The sequence below is a fragment of the Amblyraja radiata genome, chromosome 35 (assembly GCF_010909765.2).
Source record: "Amblyraja radiata isolate CabotCenter1 chromosome 35, sAmbRad1.1.pri, whole genome shotgun sequence".
NCBI lineage: Eukaryota > Metazoa > Chordata > Chondrichthyes > Rajiformes > Rajidae > Amblyraja > Amblyraja radiata.
Genome location: NC_045990.1, coordinates 4,887,295 through 4,904,980, shown reverse-complemented (window position 1 = coordinate 4,904,980; position 17,686 = coordinate 4,887,295). Strand labels below are relative to the sequence as shown.

Genomic DNA, 17,686 nt, shown 5'->3' with positions numbered 1-17,686 from the left:
CCTCCCGCCCCCGACATCAGTCTGAAGAAGGGTCTCGACCCGAAACGTCGCCTATTCCTTCGCTCCATAGATGCTGCCTCACCCGCTGAGTTTCTCCAGCATTTTTATCTACCATCGATTTTTCCAGCAGCTGAAGAGCCGCATTATTTATTTATTTATTTATTTATCATTTATTTATTTATTTATTCCGAACAAGTAAAGACATTAAAGACATTAATCGTAACAAAATCGAAATTATCAAACAATTGGACATTACAATCAATATTTACAAAGCAATGAAAAGAACAAAAGCAAAGTTCCAATGTGTCTGTACAAGCTCGAAAAGGAGTGAGAAGAATAACTTATTAAATCTCACCCCTTTTCCCCAACACTTCTACCATGTTTAAAAATTAATTAATTAATAATAATAATACTACCCTAGGCAATTTCCCATAATACCTACAGACATATATATACATACAACTATTATGCACATACAAACTTCATGTCTGAAGTACCCAAACATAAGTAAACAATAGTAAAGCAATAGATAAACATTAACCCCCACTTGTCAACCATCCCCTCCATCCCTGTACCCCTTGAGAATTATTTTTTTATATATCATTTTAAAATGATTCATGTTTGTGCATTGCTTCAATTCCCCGTTCAATTTATTCCACACTCCTACTCCACAAACCGAAATACAAAAGGTTTTTCTAGTCGTACGGACTTTTTGTTTCTTAAAGTTAAATATTCCTCTTAAATTGTAACCCCCCACACACTCGTTAAATAATTTTTGAATGTTTCCAGGTAAATTTTTATTTTTGACCCTAAACATTATCTGAGCTGTTTTGAATGTAACCAAATCTTCTAATTTTAATAATTTTGACTCTAAAAATAATGGATTTGTATGACCCAGAAACTTAGCATTATGGATAATACGAATTGCTCTTTTTTGCATCATGGTTAATGAGTGTATCGAATTTTTATAGTTATTACCCCAGACTTCTGCACAATAATTTAAGTAGGGTAAAATTAATGAACAATAAAGAATACGGAGTGATTTGTAATCCAGAGCTTGCTTGGCTTTGTATAATACAGAGATACTTTTTGACAATTTTAATTTTACATGTTTAATATGTGATTTCCAGCTTATTTTATCGTCAATTATAACCCCAAGAAATTTATTTTCATGCACTCTTTCAACTTCCACCCCATTTATCTTTATACTTACTAGTGTATTTATTCTACAATTATCAAATAACATTATTTTAGTTTTACTCAGATTTAATGAAATTTTAGTAATTTAGCATTAGACACCTGATGGAAGATACATGCTGTGGGCAAGTTTGATGGGAGGTTTGCTGGTTATTGTTTCAATCTGAAGAAGGGTTTCGACACGAGACATTGCCTGTTTCCTTCGCTCCATAGATGCTGCCTCACCCTCTGAGTCTCCCCGGCATTTTTGTCTATCTTCAATGTTTCAATCTGTTTTGTTTCCCAGTGTTTGAAGAACTACAGAAAACCCAGAGTAACATGACCGACCTGAACTCCAAACTAAAACTGGAAAGTAAGTTGGAAACAACTAACACATGTGTGGCCTAGTCTACTGAGCAAGTTACCTCAAGCCTCACATTTCAATATTTAAATATCAAGTACCTCATATTTCGCTTGAGTAGTTTACACCCCAGCGGTATGAACATTGACTTCTCCAATTTCAGGTAGTCCCTGGTTTCTCCCTCCTTTCCCTCCCCTTCCCAGCTCTCCCACGGCCCCCTGTCTCCGCCTCTTCCTTTCTTTCCCACCCTCCCCCCTCCCGACATCAGTCTGAAGAAGGGTCTCGACCTGAAACGTCCCCTATTCCTTCTCTCCATAGATGCTGCCTCACCCGCTGAGTTACTCCAGCATTTTTGTCTACCTTCGATTTTTCCAGCAGCTGCAGTTCCTTCTTAAACATCAAGTCTTTCGTGGTTTAGTCTAGTTTAGTTTAGATATACGGCACTCAAACAGGCCCTTTGGCCCACCGGGTCCTTACTGACCAGCGATCCACGCATATTAACAAATATCTAACACACCCTAGGGACAATTTACATTTATACCAAGCCAATGAACCTACAAACCTGTATGTCTTTGGAGTGTGGGAGGAAACTAATGATATCGGGGGAAAACCACGCAGGTCATGGGGAGAACGTACTAACTCCATACAGTAGTCAGGATCGAACCTGGGTCTCTGGCAGTGTAAGCACTGTAAGGCAACAACTCCACTGCCCAGTACACTTTGGCCACCTAACCTGCACTACCCACTGCCCAGTACACAATGAAGATAGACATCACCATACTTAATTCCCTCTCTATCATTCTATCTACTTGTGTCACCACTTTCAAAGAGCAATGGACTTTTCCAAGACCCCTCTGTAAGTTCCCTCTCAAGATCCCTCTATTTTGAATTTTAGAACAATTCAACATAAACAAAATTAGTGGACGCTAATCTACTGTAATCTTAAAGTTGTCAAGCTGGAAAGGGAACAGGGAAGATTTACGAAGATGTTGCCGGAACTCGAGGGCATGAGCTGTAGGGAGAGGTTGAGCAGGCTGGGACTCTATTCCATGAAGAGCAGGAGGATGAGGGGCGATCTTATGGAGGTGGACAAAATCATGAGAGGAATAGTTCGGGTAAATTCACAGAGTCTCTTGGCCAGAGTAGGGGATCGAGAACCAGTGCACTTGGGTTTAAGGTTAGGGGGGGAAAGATTTAATAGGAAGCTGATCTGTTCGATAAAGGGTGATGACTCAATTCAAAGGAAGGGCCACATTAGCTTCCTGATGGAAGATATTTGTAGGAAAGAACTGCAGGCACAAAATGCTGGAGTAATACCCCTGTCCCACGGTGCGAGTTCATACCAAGAGCTCTCCCGAGTTTAAAAATAATCAAACTCGTGGTAAGCACGGAGAATGAACGTAGCGGGTACGTCGGAGCTCGGGGACGTGTCTTAGCGGCTCGTAACGCTAACGGCAGGTACTCGGGAAGACTCGCTAACGGCAGGTAAGCACGGGAAGACTGGTGAAGATTTTTCAACATGTCGAAAAATGTCCACGAGAGCCCCGAGTACTGACGAGTGGCCATTACCGTAAATCTCCGAGTTCGAATCAGGGCAAACTCGGGAGAACTCTTGGAATGAACTCGTTCCGTGGGACAGGGGTTTAACTCAATGGGATGCTGCCTGTCCCGCTGAGTGATTCTTGATGGAAGATATGTCCCCAAGCAGGACAAGGGGGTCACAGTTTAAGGATAAAGGGGAAATCCTTTAGGACCGAGATGAGAAAATTATTTTTCACACAGAGAAAGGTGAATCGCTGGAACTCTCTGCCACAGAAGGTAGTTGAGGCCAGTTCATTGGCTATATTTAAGAGGGAGTTAGATGTGGCCCTTGTGGCCAAAGGGATCAGGGGGTATGGAGAGAAGGCAGGTACAGGATACTGAGTTGGATGATCAGCAATGATCATATTGAATGGCGGTGCAGGCTCGAAGGGCCGAATGGCCTACTCCTGCACCTATTTTCTATGTTTCTATGTTTCTAAGCATGCTGTGAGCATGGGAGTTCTACTTGTTAATGTTTCAATCTGTTATTGTTTCCCAGTGTCTGCAGAACTACAGAAAATGCAGGGTAACATAACCAACATGATCTCCAAGCTGAAACTGGGAAGTAAGTTGGAAACTATTTAGTCTGAAAGAAGTGCATGAAAACGACCTCGGGTGAACATAGGGGGAGGATTGACTGAACTTTATTTATTCCATCACAGTGAGGAAGGTAGACAAAAATGCTGGAGAATATTAAGATATATGTGTTGTGTGTTATTGTAATTTACCGTACTTCTAATAAAAATAATTTAAAAAAAAAAAAAAAAAAAAAAATAAAAAAAAAAAAAAAGAAAATGCTGGAGAAACTCAGTGGGTGCAGCAGCATCTATGGAGCGTAGGAAATAGGCAACGTTGCCTATTTCCTTCGCTCCATAGATGCTGCTGCACCCGCTGAGTTTCTCCAGCATTTTTGTGTACCTTCGATTTTCCAGCATCTGCAGTTCCTTCTTAAACTCTTAATCACAGTGAAGAATGCTGATTCCACCGTGATGGATGTTTATATTAATCTCTATCGTGCATTGTGTTCTTGTTACTTGTGTGGCTGTACGATGACTAAAATATCACTGTACCTTTAATTGGTGCATGTGACAATGAAGGTGAACTTGATTCTCAATCCCCCACTCTCTCCAGATTTCTCTTCGCCTGAGTGCCCCAGAAACTGGAGATGGTTCAATGCGCACTGCTACTACTTCACAACAAAGTCAGGCTCCTGGCATTTTGCCAAAGGACAATGTGTCGCCATGGATTCACATCTGGTTGCCATCAACAGCGCTACAGAGCAGGTAACTGGGCACAATTGCTTCCCAAGATGGCGTCCCCACCCAGGGTTAGACTATCTGCGTGCAAACCACAGAAGCAGATCTACAATCCCACGTCACAATCGCTCCACACTCTTAAATCTCCACTCCTACAGCAACATGTATCTGTACACTGTAAATGGCTCAATTGTAATCAGTGTATTGCCTTCCTGCTGACTGGTAAGCTTTTCACTGTACCTCGGTCCACGTGACAATAAACTAAACTGAAACTGAAACGTGAGCTGTTGGCAATATAACCATATAACCATATAACAATGACAGCACGGAAACAGGCCATCTCGGCCCTACAAGTCCGTGCCGAACAATTATTTTCCCTTAGTCCCACCTGCCTGCACTCATACCATAACCCTCCATTCCCTTCTCATCCATATGCCTATCCAATTTATTTTTAAATGATATCAACGAACCTGCCTCCACCACTTCCACTGGAAGCTCATTCCACACCGCTACCACTCTCTGAGTAAAGAAGTTCCCCCTCATGTTACCCCTAAACTTCTGTCCCTTAATTCTGAAGTCATGTCCTCTTGTTTGAATCTTCCCTATTCTCAAAGGGAAAAGCTTGTCCACATCAACTCTGTCTATCCCTCTCATCATTTTAAAGACCTCTATCAAGTCCCCCCTTAAACTTCTGCGCTCCAGAGAATAAAGACCTAACTTATTCAACCTTTCTCTGTAACTTAGTTGCTGAAACCCAGGCAACATTCTAGTAAATCTCCTCTGTACTCTCTCTATTTTGTTGACATCCTTCCTATAATTGGGCGACCAAAATTGTACACCATACTCCAGATTTGGTCTCACCGATGCCTTGTACAATTTTAACATTACATCCCAACTTCTATACTCAATGATACAATAGTGAAAGGTGCTGCGAGATGATGATCCTTTGGTGTCACGTTTTGTTTAGTTTAGTTTAGTGATACACCACGGGAACAGGCCCTTTGGCCCACCGAGTCCGCGCCGACCAGCGATCCCCGTACACTGACAATATCCTACACACACACTAGGGACAATTTATTTTATACCAAGCCAATTAACCTCGAAACATGTACGTCTTTGGAGTGTGGGAGGAAATCGAAGATCTCCGAGAAAACACAAGCAGGTCAAGGGGAGAACGTACAAACTCCGCACAGACAGCTCCTTTGGTCAGGATCGAACCCGGATCTCTGCCGCTGTAGGCAGCAACTCTACCGCTGCGCCACCCGAACTCTATATCACATAGACACAACGTGCTGGAGTAACACAGTGGGTCAGTTAGCATCTCTGGAGAAAAAGGTTGAGGACTTGCTTTCTCTCCAGAGATGTTGCCTGAACCACTGAGTTGCTCCAGCACTGTGTCTTTCAATGGTATAAACCAGCATCTGTAGTTCTACGAGAATGTCATAAGTCTGTTCCTGATGCATATGACAATTAAACACTCTTGACTCTGTTTCCCACACCTCTGGCTTATCTGGCCTCCCTCATTTCCTGAACAAATAAATACAGTGTTTTCTGATCCTTATCTTTCATCCCATGCGCTTCCACATTCAACACATCATCCTTTGCAACGTCCTACAATCCAGCAAGATCCCACCTCCAGACTCACCCTCAACTTCACCAAGGGACCACTCCATGTGCAACTCCCTGGTCTACACTTCCATCCCCACCAGCGGTTTTCCAACCTTCCCACGCAACCACAGGTTCACAAGAGACTGAAGGAACCGCAGATGCTGATTTATACTGAAGATAGACATAAAGTGCTGGAGTAACTCAGCGGGTCATGCAGCATCTCTGGAGAAAAAGGATGGGTGACATTTCGTGTCGGGACTGAAGAAGAACCCGCTGTCTGACCCGCTGAGTTACTCCAGCACTTTGTGTCTTAAGGGCCTGTCTCACTTGGGCGTCATTTGCACGTCACGCAGTTGGCGCGCGAAGATTTCGTGAATCCCAAAATCCTGGGGCGCCGCACACGACTGCGCGTCTCTGCCTGCGTCACCACGCACGCGGAATGCAAGCCATGCGCGCATCACATGCGCGTCACGACGTACGCGTCGTGCATCGTGATGTTTAAATGATGTCGCGTAAATGACGCGCAAATAAAGCCCAAGTGGGAGAGGCCCTTTACTCAACTCAACCTCATCGCCACCTATTCCTTCTCTCTGGAGATGCTGCATGACCAGCTGAGTTACTCCACCATTCCGTGTCCATCTTCGGAAACGACATGACCTGAGGAATGCGAGAGTGCTTTTATTTAGTCACAATCCTGTTAAATCTTCTCACAGAACTTCATTAAAACGGAAGGAGCCCCTGAACGATATTGGATTGGCCTGTCCGACTCGGAGACTGAAAAGATTTGGCAGTGGGAGGATGGTTCAGACTACAGTTCAACACCAAAGTAAGTCTCAACTGTCTGAAGAAGGGTCTCGACCCGAGACGTCACCCATTCCTTCCCTCCAGAGATACTGCCTGTCCTGCTAAGTTACTCCAGCATTTTGTGTCTTTATTTAGTTTAAACCAGCACCTGCAGTTCCTTCAGTCTCTTATGAACAAAATTATATTTCACATAATTTCATAGAAGTTACAGTGACTCATATGAATAAGAAATAGAGAGACTCTTATGAATAAGCATGAGACACAAGCTTCTCATGAAATGGCATCTGACCTAATGATCCCCTTCAGAGATGAGAGATCATTTTGTCTGCCCTCCTGACCTGGTTTGGATGATGGGTGACTTGAGAATAGGAGTCTGTGTCTGGTTAACCCTTCATTTGCCTCGGCAAAAGACCAGCAAGGCATTCACTTGTGGATGAGCAAGAATAGCTGGCCTTGCATTAACGGTGTCTGCCCAATCCTGCCCACACTCTGCCAAACACATAGTCCTATATTCTTGGTGTCTGCAGGAAGGAACTGCAGATGATGGTTTACAGCGAAGATAGACACAAAATGCTGGAGTAACTCAGCATGTCAGGCAGCATCTCTGGAGAGAAGGAATAGGTCCTGTATTACTATCTACCTTATTGTGGACCCTCGGACTATCGTTGATCGGACTTCACTGGCTTTATCTTGCACTAAACATTATTCACTTTACCATGTATCTGTACACTGTGGACGGCTCAACTGTAATCATGTATTGTCTTTCCGCTGACTGGTCAGCACGAAACAAAACCTTTTTGCTGTACCTCGGTACACGTGACAATAAACTAAACTAAACTAAACTAGGTGACGTTTCGGAAAGCCACCTATTCCTTTTCTCCACAGATGCTGCCTGACTTGCCGAGTTACTCCAGCATTTTGTGTCTATCTCCAGTTGTCTATCTGGGATTTATTAATGAATATGTGATCTTTATATCATTTAGTTCCTTTTTCTCCTATGTGCAAGAATCATCTCTTCATCTACAGTGTCACACTTCCCCATACTCTCTTAGAGTTCTCCACTCCGATGTTTTCTGGGGGAAAAGGGTACCTACCTGTTTACAAATACAGGTATCCTTATGTATTCACCTGCCCAATATGAAGTGCATTCGAGGTACGGTCTAACTGAAGCCCTGTCAACAGAAGTGGTATCTGACTCACATTTCTTACAGCAGAGAGGGGAATGTAATAGAGGCGCTGAAAATTATAAAGGGCTTCAAAGAGTAAAGGGGCTGTCCCACTTGGGCGACCTAATTGGCGAGTTTAGAAGAGTTTAGGAGAGTTTTAAAAAATGTCATGTTGAAGACCTCCTTCAACCTCCTTCGACTATGATGAAGACTATCTAAGACTAGCTACAACTAACTTCGAGAAAATTGGACACCGAATAGTGGAGAGTGAAGACGACCTCCTTCGATCTCCCTTCGACTATGATGAAGACTATCTACGACTATCTTCGACTACCTTCGATTACCTACGACTAACATGCCGACCTATTACGACAAAACCTACGAGTAAAAAAAGTATCGATTTTTTCCATGGCGACCTTGTTTTACTCGCGGGCATTTTCCAACATGTTGAAAAATATACGCCGCGGCCTAACTGAGGCCTCGAGAACACGGGGACCACTCTCGAGCATGAAGGAGAGTTACGAAGACCTCCTACGACCTCGTGTCGACCATGCTGCGAGTATGAGTCGAGGGCAAACTCGGCAGAACTCGCGGATTAGGTTGCCGCAGTGGGACAGCCCCTTAAGTAAGGAGAAACTGTTTCGGGAAGGTAGGCAAAAGAATCAGAGGGGAAACGGAAATTTATAAACCTATAAGTTGCCAAAACTTACACCTAGCAAGTGCTGCCTAAAGGTTCATTAGTTCAATAGTTCTAGGAGCATTCGGCCCATTGAGCCTACTCCGCCATTCAATCATGGCTGATCTGACCTTTTACCTCTCAACCCCATTCTCCTGCCATCTCCCCATCAACCCTGACACTCGTACCAATCAAGAATTCGTCAATCTCCGCCTTAAAAAAAATATCCATTATAACCTGCCATCCAGTTTACTAACTGCTTGGTTTCAATTCTGCTTCCCTCGAAAAGATCACTGTTGTTGACTTCTTGGAGGGAGAAGTGAAAGAAATGTTCAGAAAGAGAGTTCCCGGAATCGGAGTCCAAGCAGCTGGTCGTGATGCAGCTATTAAATTCAGAAGCAGCCACGACACGAATAAACAGTGCAGAGATATCAAGTTGTAGGGCTGGAGGGGAATGGCTCAAATTGGGCAAGTCAAGGCCACGGAGGGATGTGAACACCAGAGATTTTTTAATAGAAAGCAGTGCATAACCAGAGGAAAATTTGAGTCATTTTTCTTCAAATGGGCGAAACGTACACTAGGTAATACCCAGGTATACCCAGAATATATGCAGCAGAATATCACACGTGGAACAAGGTGAGCTCATTGTAGACTTCAGGAAGTCCAGGGGCGGCACGCACACCCCCATCCACATCAACGGGACGGAGGTGGAACGTGTTTTTCTAGCTTCAGGTTCCTGGGAGTCAACATCTCCGATGACCTCTCTTGGACCCACAATACCTCAACTCTGATCAAGAAGGCTCACCAGCGTCTCTTCTTCCTGAGGAGACTGAAGAAGGTCCATCTGTCTCCTCAGATCCTGGTGAACTTCTACCGCTGCACCATCGAGAGCATCCTTACCAACTGTATCACAGTATGGTATGGCAACTGCTCTGTCTCCGACCGGAAGGCATTGCGGAGGGTGGTGAAAATTGCCCAACGCATCACCGGTTCCTCGCTCCCCTCCATTGAGTCTGTCCAAAGCAAGCGTTGTCTGCGGAGGGCGCTCAGCATCGCCAAGGACTGCTCTCACCCCAACCACGGACTGTTTACCCTCCTACCATCCGGGAGGCGCTACAGGTCTCTCCGTTGCCGGACCAGCAGGTCCAGGAACAGCTTCTTCCCGGCGGCTGTCACTCTACTCAACAACGTACCTCGGTGACTGCCAATCACACCCCCCCCCCCCCGGACACTTATTATTATTTATTCAAATCTTATGCTATGTCGCTCTTCCAGGGAGATGCTAAATGCATTTCGTTGTCTCTGTACTGTACACTGACAATGACAATTAAAATTGAATCTGAATCTGAATCTGAATCTGAAAGGAGGATGTCTATGTGCCTTGTATAATGTGCGGGAGAAACAAAGGCACGGTGGCGCAGCGGTAGAGTTGCTGCCTCACAGCGCCAGAGAGACCAGTGAAAGTCAGCGGAACCATCTAGGCTACACCATTACATCAATGACCCCATGAACGTCCCTGGCCAGGACCTGCCCCGAAAGCAGTGGACAACCCTCAACCGCTTGAGGACAGGCGTCGGACGCTATGGAGCTAGCGATGAGGAGGTGGGGCCTCGTGGACAGCCAGCGCCTCCTGCAAATGTGTGGGGACCCAACACAGACAGTGGAGCTCATGGTCACCCCTAACACCGGCCACCGAATGGTGAACGAGGTCTGATTGACTTGAACGATGACACGTTGGGCTGGCTCGCCTCAATGGAGCTGCAGGTCTAGAAGACACACGACAGAAGAAGAGCACCAGAGACCCAGGTTCGATCCTGACTACGGGTGTTGTCTGTGCGGAGTTTGTACGTTCTCCCTGTGACCTGCGTGTGTTTTTCACCGGCTTCCTTCCACGCTCCAAAGACGTGCAGGTTTGAAGATTAATTGGCTTGGTGTAAGTGTAATCCCAGCGATTCCCGCACACCAGCACTATCCTACACACTAGGGACAATTTATAATTTTACTGAAGCCAATTAATCGACAAAACCTGCACGTCTTTGGAGTGTGGGAGGAAACCGGAGCACCCGGAGAAAACCCACGCGGTCACAGGGAGAACATACAAACTCTATACAGACAGCACCCGTAGTCAGGATCGAACCCGGGTCTCTAACGCGGTAAGGCAGCAACTCTACCGCTGTGCCGACCTCTTCTCATGGATAATGCCCGACAACCATTATTGTTTCAGAAGGAACAGCAGATGCTGGAAAAATCAAAGGTAGACAAAAATGCTGGAGAAACTCAGCGGGTGAGGCAGCATCTATGGAGCGAAGGAATAGGTGACGTTTCGGGTCGAGACCCTTCTTCCTCTTCGGAGAGAGGAGGAGGACTTCTTCAAAGTAGGCATACCTTGAGGAGATGTCGCAGTGGAGTAGACAAAATGTTTAAGAAAGAATGGAGTCACTGGATGGATTTAAGAGAGAGTTAGATAGAGCTCTAGGGGCTAGTGGAGTCAAGTGATATGGGGAGAAGGCAGGCACGGATTATTGATAGGGGACGATCAGCCATGATCACAATGAATGGCGGTGCAAGCTCAAAGGGCCGAATAGCCTCCTCCTGCACCTATTTTCTATGTTTCTATGTTTCCAATGGTTAAGCAAGAAGGGTCTCGACCCGAAACGTCACCTATTCCTTCGCTCCATAGATGCTGCCTCACCCGCTGAGTTTCTCCAGCAATTTTACCTACCTACCATTATTGTTTCAGAGTTTGGGCATCTGCGGTATTTTGGATTTTCTTTTAATGCTTATTTGCGAGTTGATTTGCTTAGAGGATTGTGGAGATAGATTAGTTTGTGGCCAATGCGCCATGTCGGACTTGTCAGTAACCATGTGGACTTTTATGTGTTAAGGTTCTGGGCTGCTGGTGAACCCAATGATGCCCACGGGCGTGAGGACTGTGCCCACATTGACAACAGAGGATATTGGAACGACATCAGCTGCACCACCAAGTTCAGATGGATTTGTGAGAAAAGTCTTACATGAACTTCGCGACACTGGGCTTGAAATTGCCACCAGCTGACGTTGGCAGTCGTTCTACTGGAAATGTCACCCATTCCTTCTCTCCAGAGATGCTGCTGCCTGTCCCGCTGAGTTACTCCAGCATTTTGTGTCTATCTTCGGTGTAAACCAGCATCTGAAGTTCCTTCCCACACATTATCTCAGCTGCTTGTACTGCTCCTCGGACCTGTCATCCCCAGTAGAATTAACGCATTTTTTATTATACATTTAAAAAAAATTATGAAATATGAGTGACATTTAATATTCAGATTACAATTATCATTTAAAATAGACATAGAATAATACAGCACGGAGACAGGCCCTTCGGCCCGACTTGCCCATGCCAACCTAGATACCCATCTAGTCTTGCCCATTGAGAAAGTTATAGACTCATATGGCACAGAAATATAAGTGTGTAAGAAGGAACTGCAGATGCTGGTTTACACCGAAGATACTGGTGTAACTCAGCGGGTCAGGCAGCATCTCTGGAGAAAAGGAATAGGTGACGTTTCGGGCAGAGACCTTTCATCAGACAGAACTATAGATGTTCAATATTGATGTGTTTTCATTTGATTAGAACTGGTGAATCTATGGAATTCTTTGCTACAGAAGGCTGTGGAGGTCAGGTCAATAGATAATTTCAAGCTTATTAAATATCAAAGCAATATTTTTTTTAAAGGGAAGATGCTCCCTGATGGTCTGGTTAGTATTTCTCCTACGCTCAGCTTTACTAACGACTAATATCTGCTTAATTTCACATGGTCCTTTGATAGAGCTTACTGTGTATAAATTTGCTGTAATGTTTGATAACAATAGATGATAACAATAAACATGTTCAAATAAAAGTACTTCAATGGTTGTGAAATGGTGTTGGATGCCTTCATTCAAGACAAGTCTGTCCTCCTTATCTCCTACTGTAACAATTTGTTCTTGTTATTCATGGTTCTCCATTGTATTAAACGCTCCCATCTCTCTTATTGGAGATCTTCAAACTATCTTTAATCGGGCCTGTGTTGGAAGGAACTGCAGATGCTGCTTCACACCGTAGACACAAAATGTTGCAGTAACTCAGCGGGACAGGCAGCATCTCTGGAGCGAAGGAATGGCTGACAGTTCAGTTTGAGACCCTTATTGGACTTTATCTTGCACCACATGTTATTGTATAAAACATCGATAATGTTTTATTCATAATGTTTGATGTTTTATGTGTTATTCCTAACTGTCACTGTATGTCATGTTGTCACTTGCGGGCGGAGCACCAAGGCAAATTCCTTGTATGTGAATATACTTGGCCAATACGCTTATTCATTCATTCATTCCGTTTATCCTGGGTCTGTACACTGTGGGCGGCACGATTGTAGTCACGTATAGGCTTTTTGTTGCCTGTGTAGCATGCAACAAAAAGCTTTTCACTGGATCTCGGTGCACATGAAAATAATGATCAAGTCAAGTCAAGAGAGTTTATTGTCATGTGTCCCAGACAGGACAATGAAATTCTTGCTTTGCTTCAGCACAACAGAACATAGTAGGCATGAATACAGAACAGATCAGTGTGTCCATATACCATTATATAAATATATACACACATGAATATATAAACAGATAAGGTGCAAATAAACAGATAATGGTCTATTAATGTTCAGAGTTTTATTTCAGTTGAGTTTAATAGACTGATGGCTGTGGGGAAGTAGCTATTTCTGAACATTAGATGGAGGTGAGAAAAAACTTTTTCACCCAGAGAGTTGTGAATTTGTGGAATTCCCTGCCACAGAGGGCAGTGGAGGCCATGTCACTGGATGTATTTAAGAGAGAGTTAGATAGAGCTCTAGGGGCTAGTGGAATCAAGGGATATGGGGAGAAGGCAGGCACGGGTTATTGATTGGGGAAGATCAGCCATGATCACAATGAATGGCGGTGCTGGCTCGAAGGGCCGAATGGCCTCTCCTGCACCTATTCTCTATGTTTCTATGTTTCTTTGAACCTGGACGTTGCAGTCCTCAGGCTCATGTACCTTCTACCTGAAGGTGGGAGGTAGAATGATCTAAACTAAACTAAACTAAACGGTCTTCCTTCTTCATGCATTCCAGTAAAGATTATTGTGCTTTTTACGAGATGTATGTGACAACAATAATCAATACCAATAATTCAAAATGAACTCTGCTATTACGGAAAGCAGGTCTCCCCACTACACACCTACGGACATTTTATAGGGTGACAATCGAGAGCACATTAACCTACGGCATCACTTCCTGGTTCGGGTTCGGCAAGGCGTACGAACGGCACCAACTAGACAGGATTGTGAAGACCGCCAGCAGGATTATTGGTGCTCCACTCCCTTTCCTGCTGGACATATACAGGAAGAGATGTATCAGCAGAGCCATCTCCATCATCAAAGACCCCTACCACCCATCGCATCACATATTCTCCATCCTGCCATCTGGGAAGAGGTACAGGAGCATTAGCTGCAAAACCAGCAGGATGCTCCTCAGCTTCTTCCCGCAGGCTATAAGACTGATACACGGACTTTGCCCCCTGCCAAAGTATCGCGCACCAACCACCAACCTGGACAGAGCCACTGTCGTGCCGCTGCCGATCGGAACGCCTGTTGATGTTTAGTAGAGAGTAGAGTGTTTAATTTGTCATGATATATGTATTTTTATTTCTATTTATTTTTTACTGCACACTGAATGGACACTGGTTGAGCAAGGTTTTTTTGTTTCCTCTGGGTATGTGAGTACTCAGGAAAATGACAATAAAGATATACTATACTATTATAGCGAGTCGCTGCCTCAAAAAGGCAGCCAGCATCATCGAGGACCCACACCACCCTGGCCACACTCTCATTTCACTCCTACCATCAGGCAGAAGCTACAGGAGCCTGAATACTGTGACCACTAGGTTTTAATAACAGCTTCTCCCTATCAACCATCTAACGCTTCAACACCACACAATAGGGTGAAACCTCGATATTAATGCAAAAAGGCCAAAGTCCTTAGTGCAATCAAAAACTGTTCACAGTTCCTCGTTTAGTTAGTGTCGTGTAGTGAGGCACGGTGGTGCAGCGGTAGAGTTGCTGCCTTACAGCACCAGAGTCACGGGTTCGATCCTGACTACGGGTGCTGTCTGTACGGAGTTTGTATGTTCTCCCTGTGACTGCGTGGGTTTGCTCCGGGTGCTCCGGTTTCCTCCCACACTCCAAAGACGTGCAGGATTGCAGGTTAATTGGCTTCGGTAAAATTGTAAATTGTCCCTAGTGTGTGCATTAGCAGTGGCGGACTGGGTCTAAAAATATTGGTTGCCAGGAGACAAAGGGGGCCCACTTCATCAGGGGCCCACTTGATATAGGGGGCCCACTTGATATAGGGGGCCCACTTCATCAGGGGCCCACTTGATATAGGGGGCCCACTTCATCAGGGGCCCACTTGATATAGGGGGCCCACTTGATATAGGGGGCCCACTTGATATATGGGGCCCACTTCATTAGGGGCCCACTTGATATAGGGGGCCCACTCCATCAAGGGCCCACTTGCCATCGGGCAAGCTGGCACCCTGGCCAGTCCACGACTGTGCGTTAGTGTTAATATACAGTGTGATCGCTGGTCGGTGTGGACTTGGTGGGCCGATGGGCCTGTTTCCACGCTGTATCTCTAAAGTCTAAAGTCTACAGGAGCCTGAATACTGTGACCACTAGGTCTCAGTATTCACTACACCCTAACCTCAACTATGAACTACTAGGGACTGTGTCTTTGGTTGCACCACGGACTTCGGGGAATTTTTAGCCTTGATATCATTGCTATTAATTTATAGTATTTTTTATTATTATATTGATCAGTGCGTTTTGTGTTTACAAGACTATTAAGCTGCTGCAAGTAAGAATGTCATTAATCCGTTTTTGATTGACTCTTGAGATTCATGGCAACTGCATTTTAACTCCTAGCATTTATTAAAACTATTCAGTTACTGTAGATCTTCTGGGAACAATAACATTCCTACTTGCAACATAACAGGCCCATAAACACAATGCACACAGACAGATATAATTTTTTTTAAATCTATACATTAATAACCATAAAACTTGGGCCAAAAACCCCCTGAAGTTTTTTACCGAATAGATTGAAAGCGAGGCATGGTGGTGCAGCGGTAGAGTTGCTGCCTCACAGCGCCCGAGAGCGGGTTTGATCCAGTCTATGGCTGCTGTCTGTGAGGAGTTTGTACGTTCCCCCTGTGACCGCGTGGCTTTTCTCCGGGTGCTCCGGTTTCCTCCCACATTCCAAAGACGCACAGGTCTGTAGATTCATTGGCCTCTGTAGATTGCCTCTGGTGTGTAAGATGCAAAAGTGGGATAACATAGAACTAGTGTATGGGTGATCAAAGGACGGCGTGGACTCAGTGGGCCAAAGCCTCTGTTTCCACGCTGTATCTCTAAACTAAACTCTCTAAACCAAATTATATTTCTCTCTTCCCCTCACAAAGTGAATCACCTCTATTTTTTGTATCCACTCTCCATCTGCCACCTACAAATAGGCTCTGTATGTTGCACTGTATACACTCCCCACAAATTATCATGGGTGTTGTCTGTACGGAGTTGTATGTTCGCCCCGTGACCGCGTGGGTTTTCTCCGAGATCTTCGGTTTCCTCCCGCACTCCAAAGACGTGCAAGTTTGTAAGTTAATTGACTTGGGTTGGTATACTTGGTCGAAGTGAAAATTGGCCCTAATGTGTGTAGGATAGTGTTAATATGCGGGGATCGCTGGTCAGTGCAGACTCGGTGGGCCAAAGAGCCTGTTTCCGCGCTGTATCTCGAGACTAAAAACTGGCTTTGCAAGAAATGTATTTTGTCCACATTATCTCCCAGATACAATTAAAGGTTCTAAGCTCACCTTTTTTCCTGAGGATATCCAGTGATTCTATCAATAGTACACTGTCTATGTGAGGTTTCTAATAATCAGTTGCTGAAACATTACTGGGTGTAACTGATGAATCTCTATAGGATCCAAGGCAAGTGCATGGTTTACCATGAAACTGACTCCTTTCCAAGTCATCCACAGTTTTGTGTCCAATTTTACACACCCAATTAGCCTACAAACCAACACGTCTTTGGAGTGTGGGAGGAAGCCAGAACACCCGGAGAAAACCCCACACAGGTCATGGGGAGATCGCACGAACACCGCACAGACAGTACCCGTAGTCAGGAAGGAGTAGGAGGGGAACCCACGGCCCCGTTTATATTAACGGGTCGATGGTTGAAAGAGTCAAGAGCTTCAAATTCCTGGGCGTGTACATCTCTGAAGATCTTTCCTGGTCCGAGAACACTAATGCAATTATCAAGAAAGCTCATCAGCGCCACTACTTCCTGAGAAGATTACGGAGAGTCGGATTGTCAAGGAGGACTCTCTCTAACTTCTACAGATGCACAGTCGAGAGCATGCTGACCGGTTGCATCTTGGCTTGGTTCGGCAATTTGAGCGCCCTGGAGAGGAAAAGACTACAAAAAGTAGTAAACACTGCCCAGTCCATCATCGGCTCTGACCTTCCTTCCATCGAGGGGATTTATCGCAGTCGCTGCCTCAAAAAGGCTGGCAGTATCATCAAGGACCCACACCATCCCGGCCACACACTCATCTCCCTGCTACCTTCAGGTAGAAGGTACAGGAGCCTGAAGACTGCAAACGTGTTTCAGAAGAATTTACTCAATTATGGGCTAATAATGGGAAAAAAGCTTATACTTAAATTCTGGAAAAATGCGCCCACACCAACAATAAAAATGTGGATATCAGATATGTTTGAAACACTACATCTGGAAGAGATGAGATTCCTCTTAGCAGGCAAAGCAGACCAATTCCAAAAGACGTGGTGTACGTTTTTGGAACTATTACAAGCATGAGGTGCAATAGTAATTTTAAAAATAAATAAATAAATAAACAAATAAATGGTACCAGGATCTGGCAACGGGGGGTAAAACAACAAAAACAGACTTGATTGGTAGTTCCCTTTCTGCGCAGTTTAATGTTATAATAGAGCGAT

At 44.7% G+C, this 17,686-nt stretch overlaps 1 protein-coding gene across 2 annotated transcripts in view; it reads left to right on the top strand.

The window, feature by feature from the left end:
• LOC116966109 (hepatic lectin-like) overlaps positions 1-17,686 on the top strand; it is a 40,338-nt gene that overhangs the window by 7,481 nt on the left and 15,171 nt on the right. Inside the window, exons 6-10 of one of the 2 annotated variants that reach the window (XM_033012289.1) lie at positions 1,484-1,549; positions 3,618-3,683; positions 4,250-4,401; positions 6,696-6,808; positions 11,514-11,708. In XM_033012289.1, the coding sequence (XP_032868180.1) occupies positions 1,484-1,549; positions 3,618-3,683; positions 4,250-4,401; positions 6,696-6,808; positions 11,514-11,646 (530 nt within the window). In that variant the 3' untranslated portion in view covers positions 11,647-11,708. The remainder of the gene's footprint in view (positions 1-1,483; positions 1,550-3,617; positions 3,684-4,249; positions 4,402-6,695; positions 6,809-11,513; positions 11,709-17,686) is intronic. The other variant, XM_033012290.1, reaches the window with a different exon arrangement.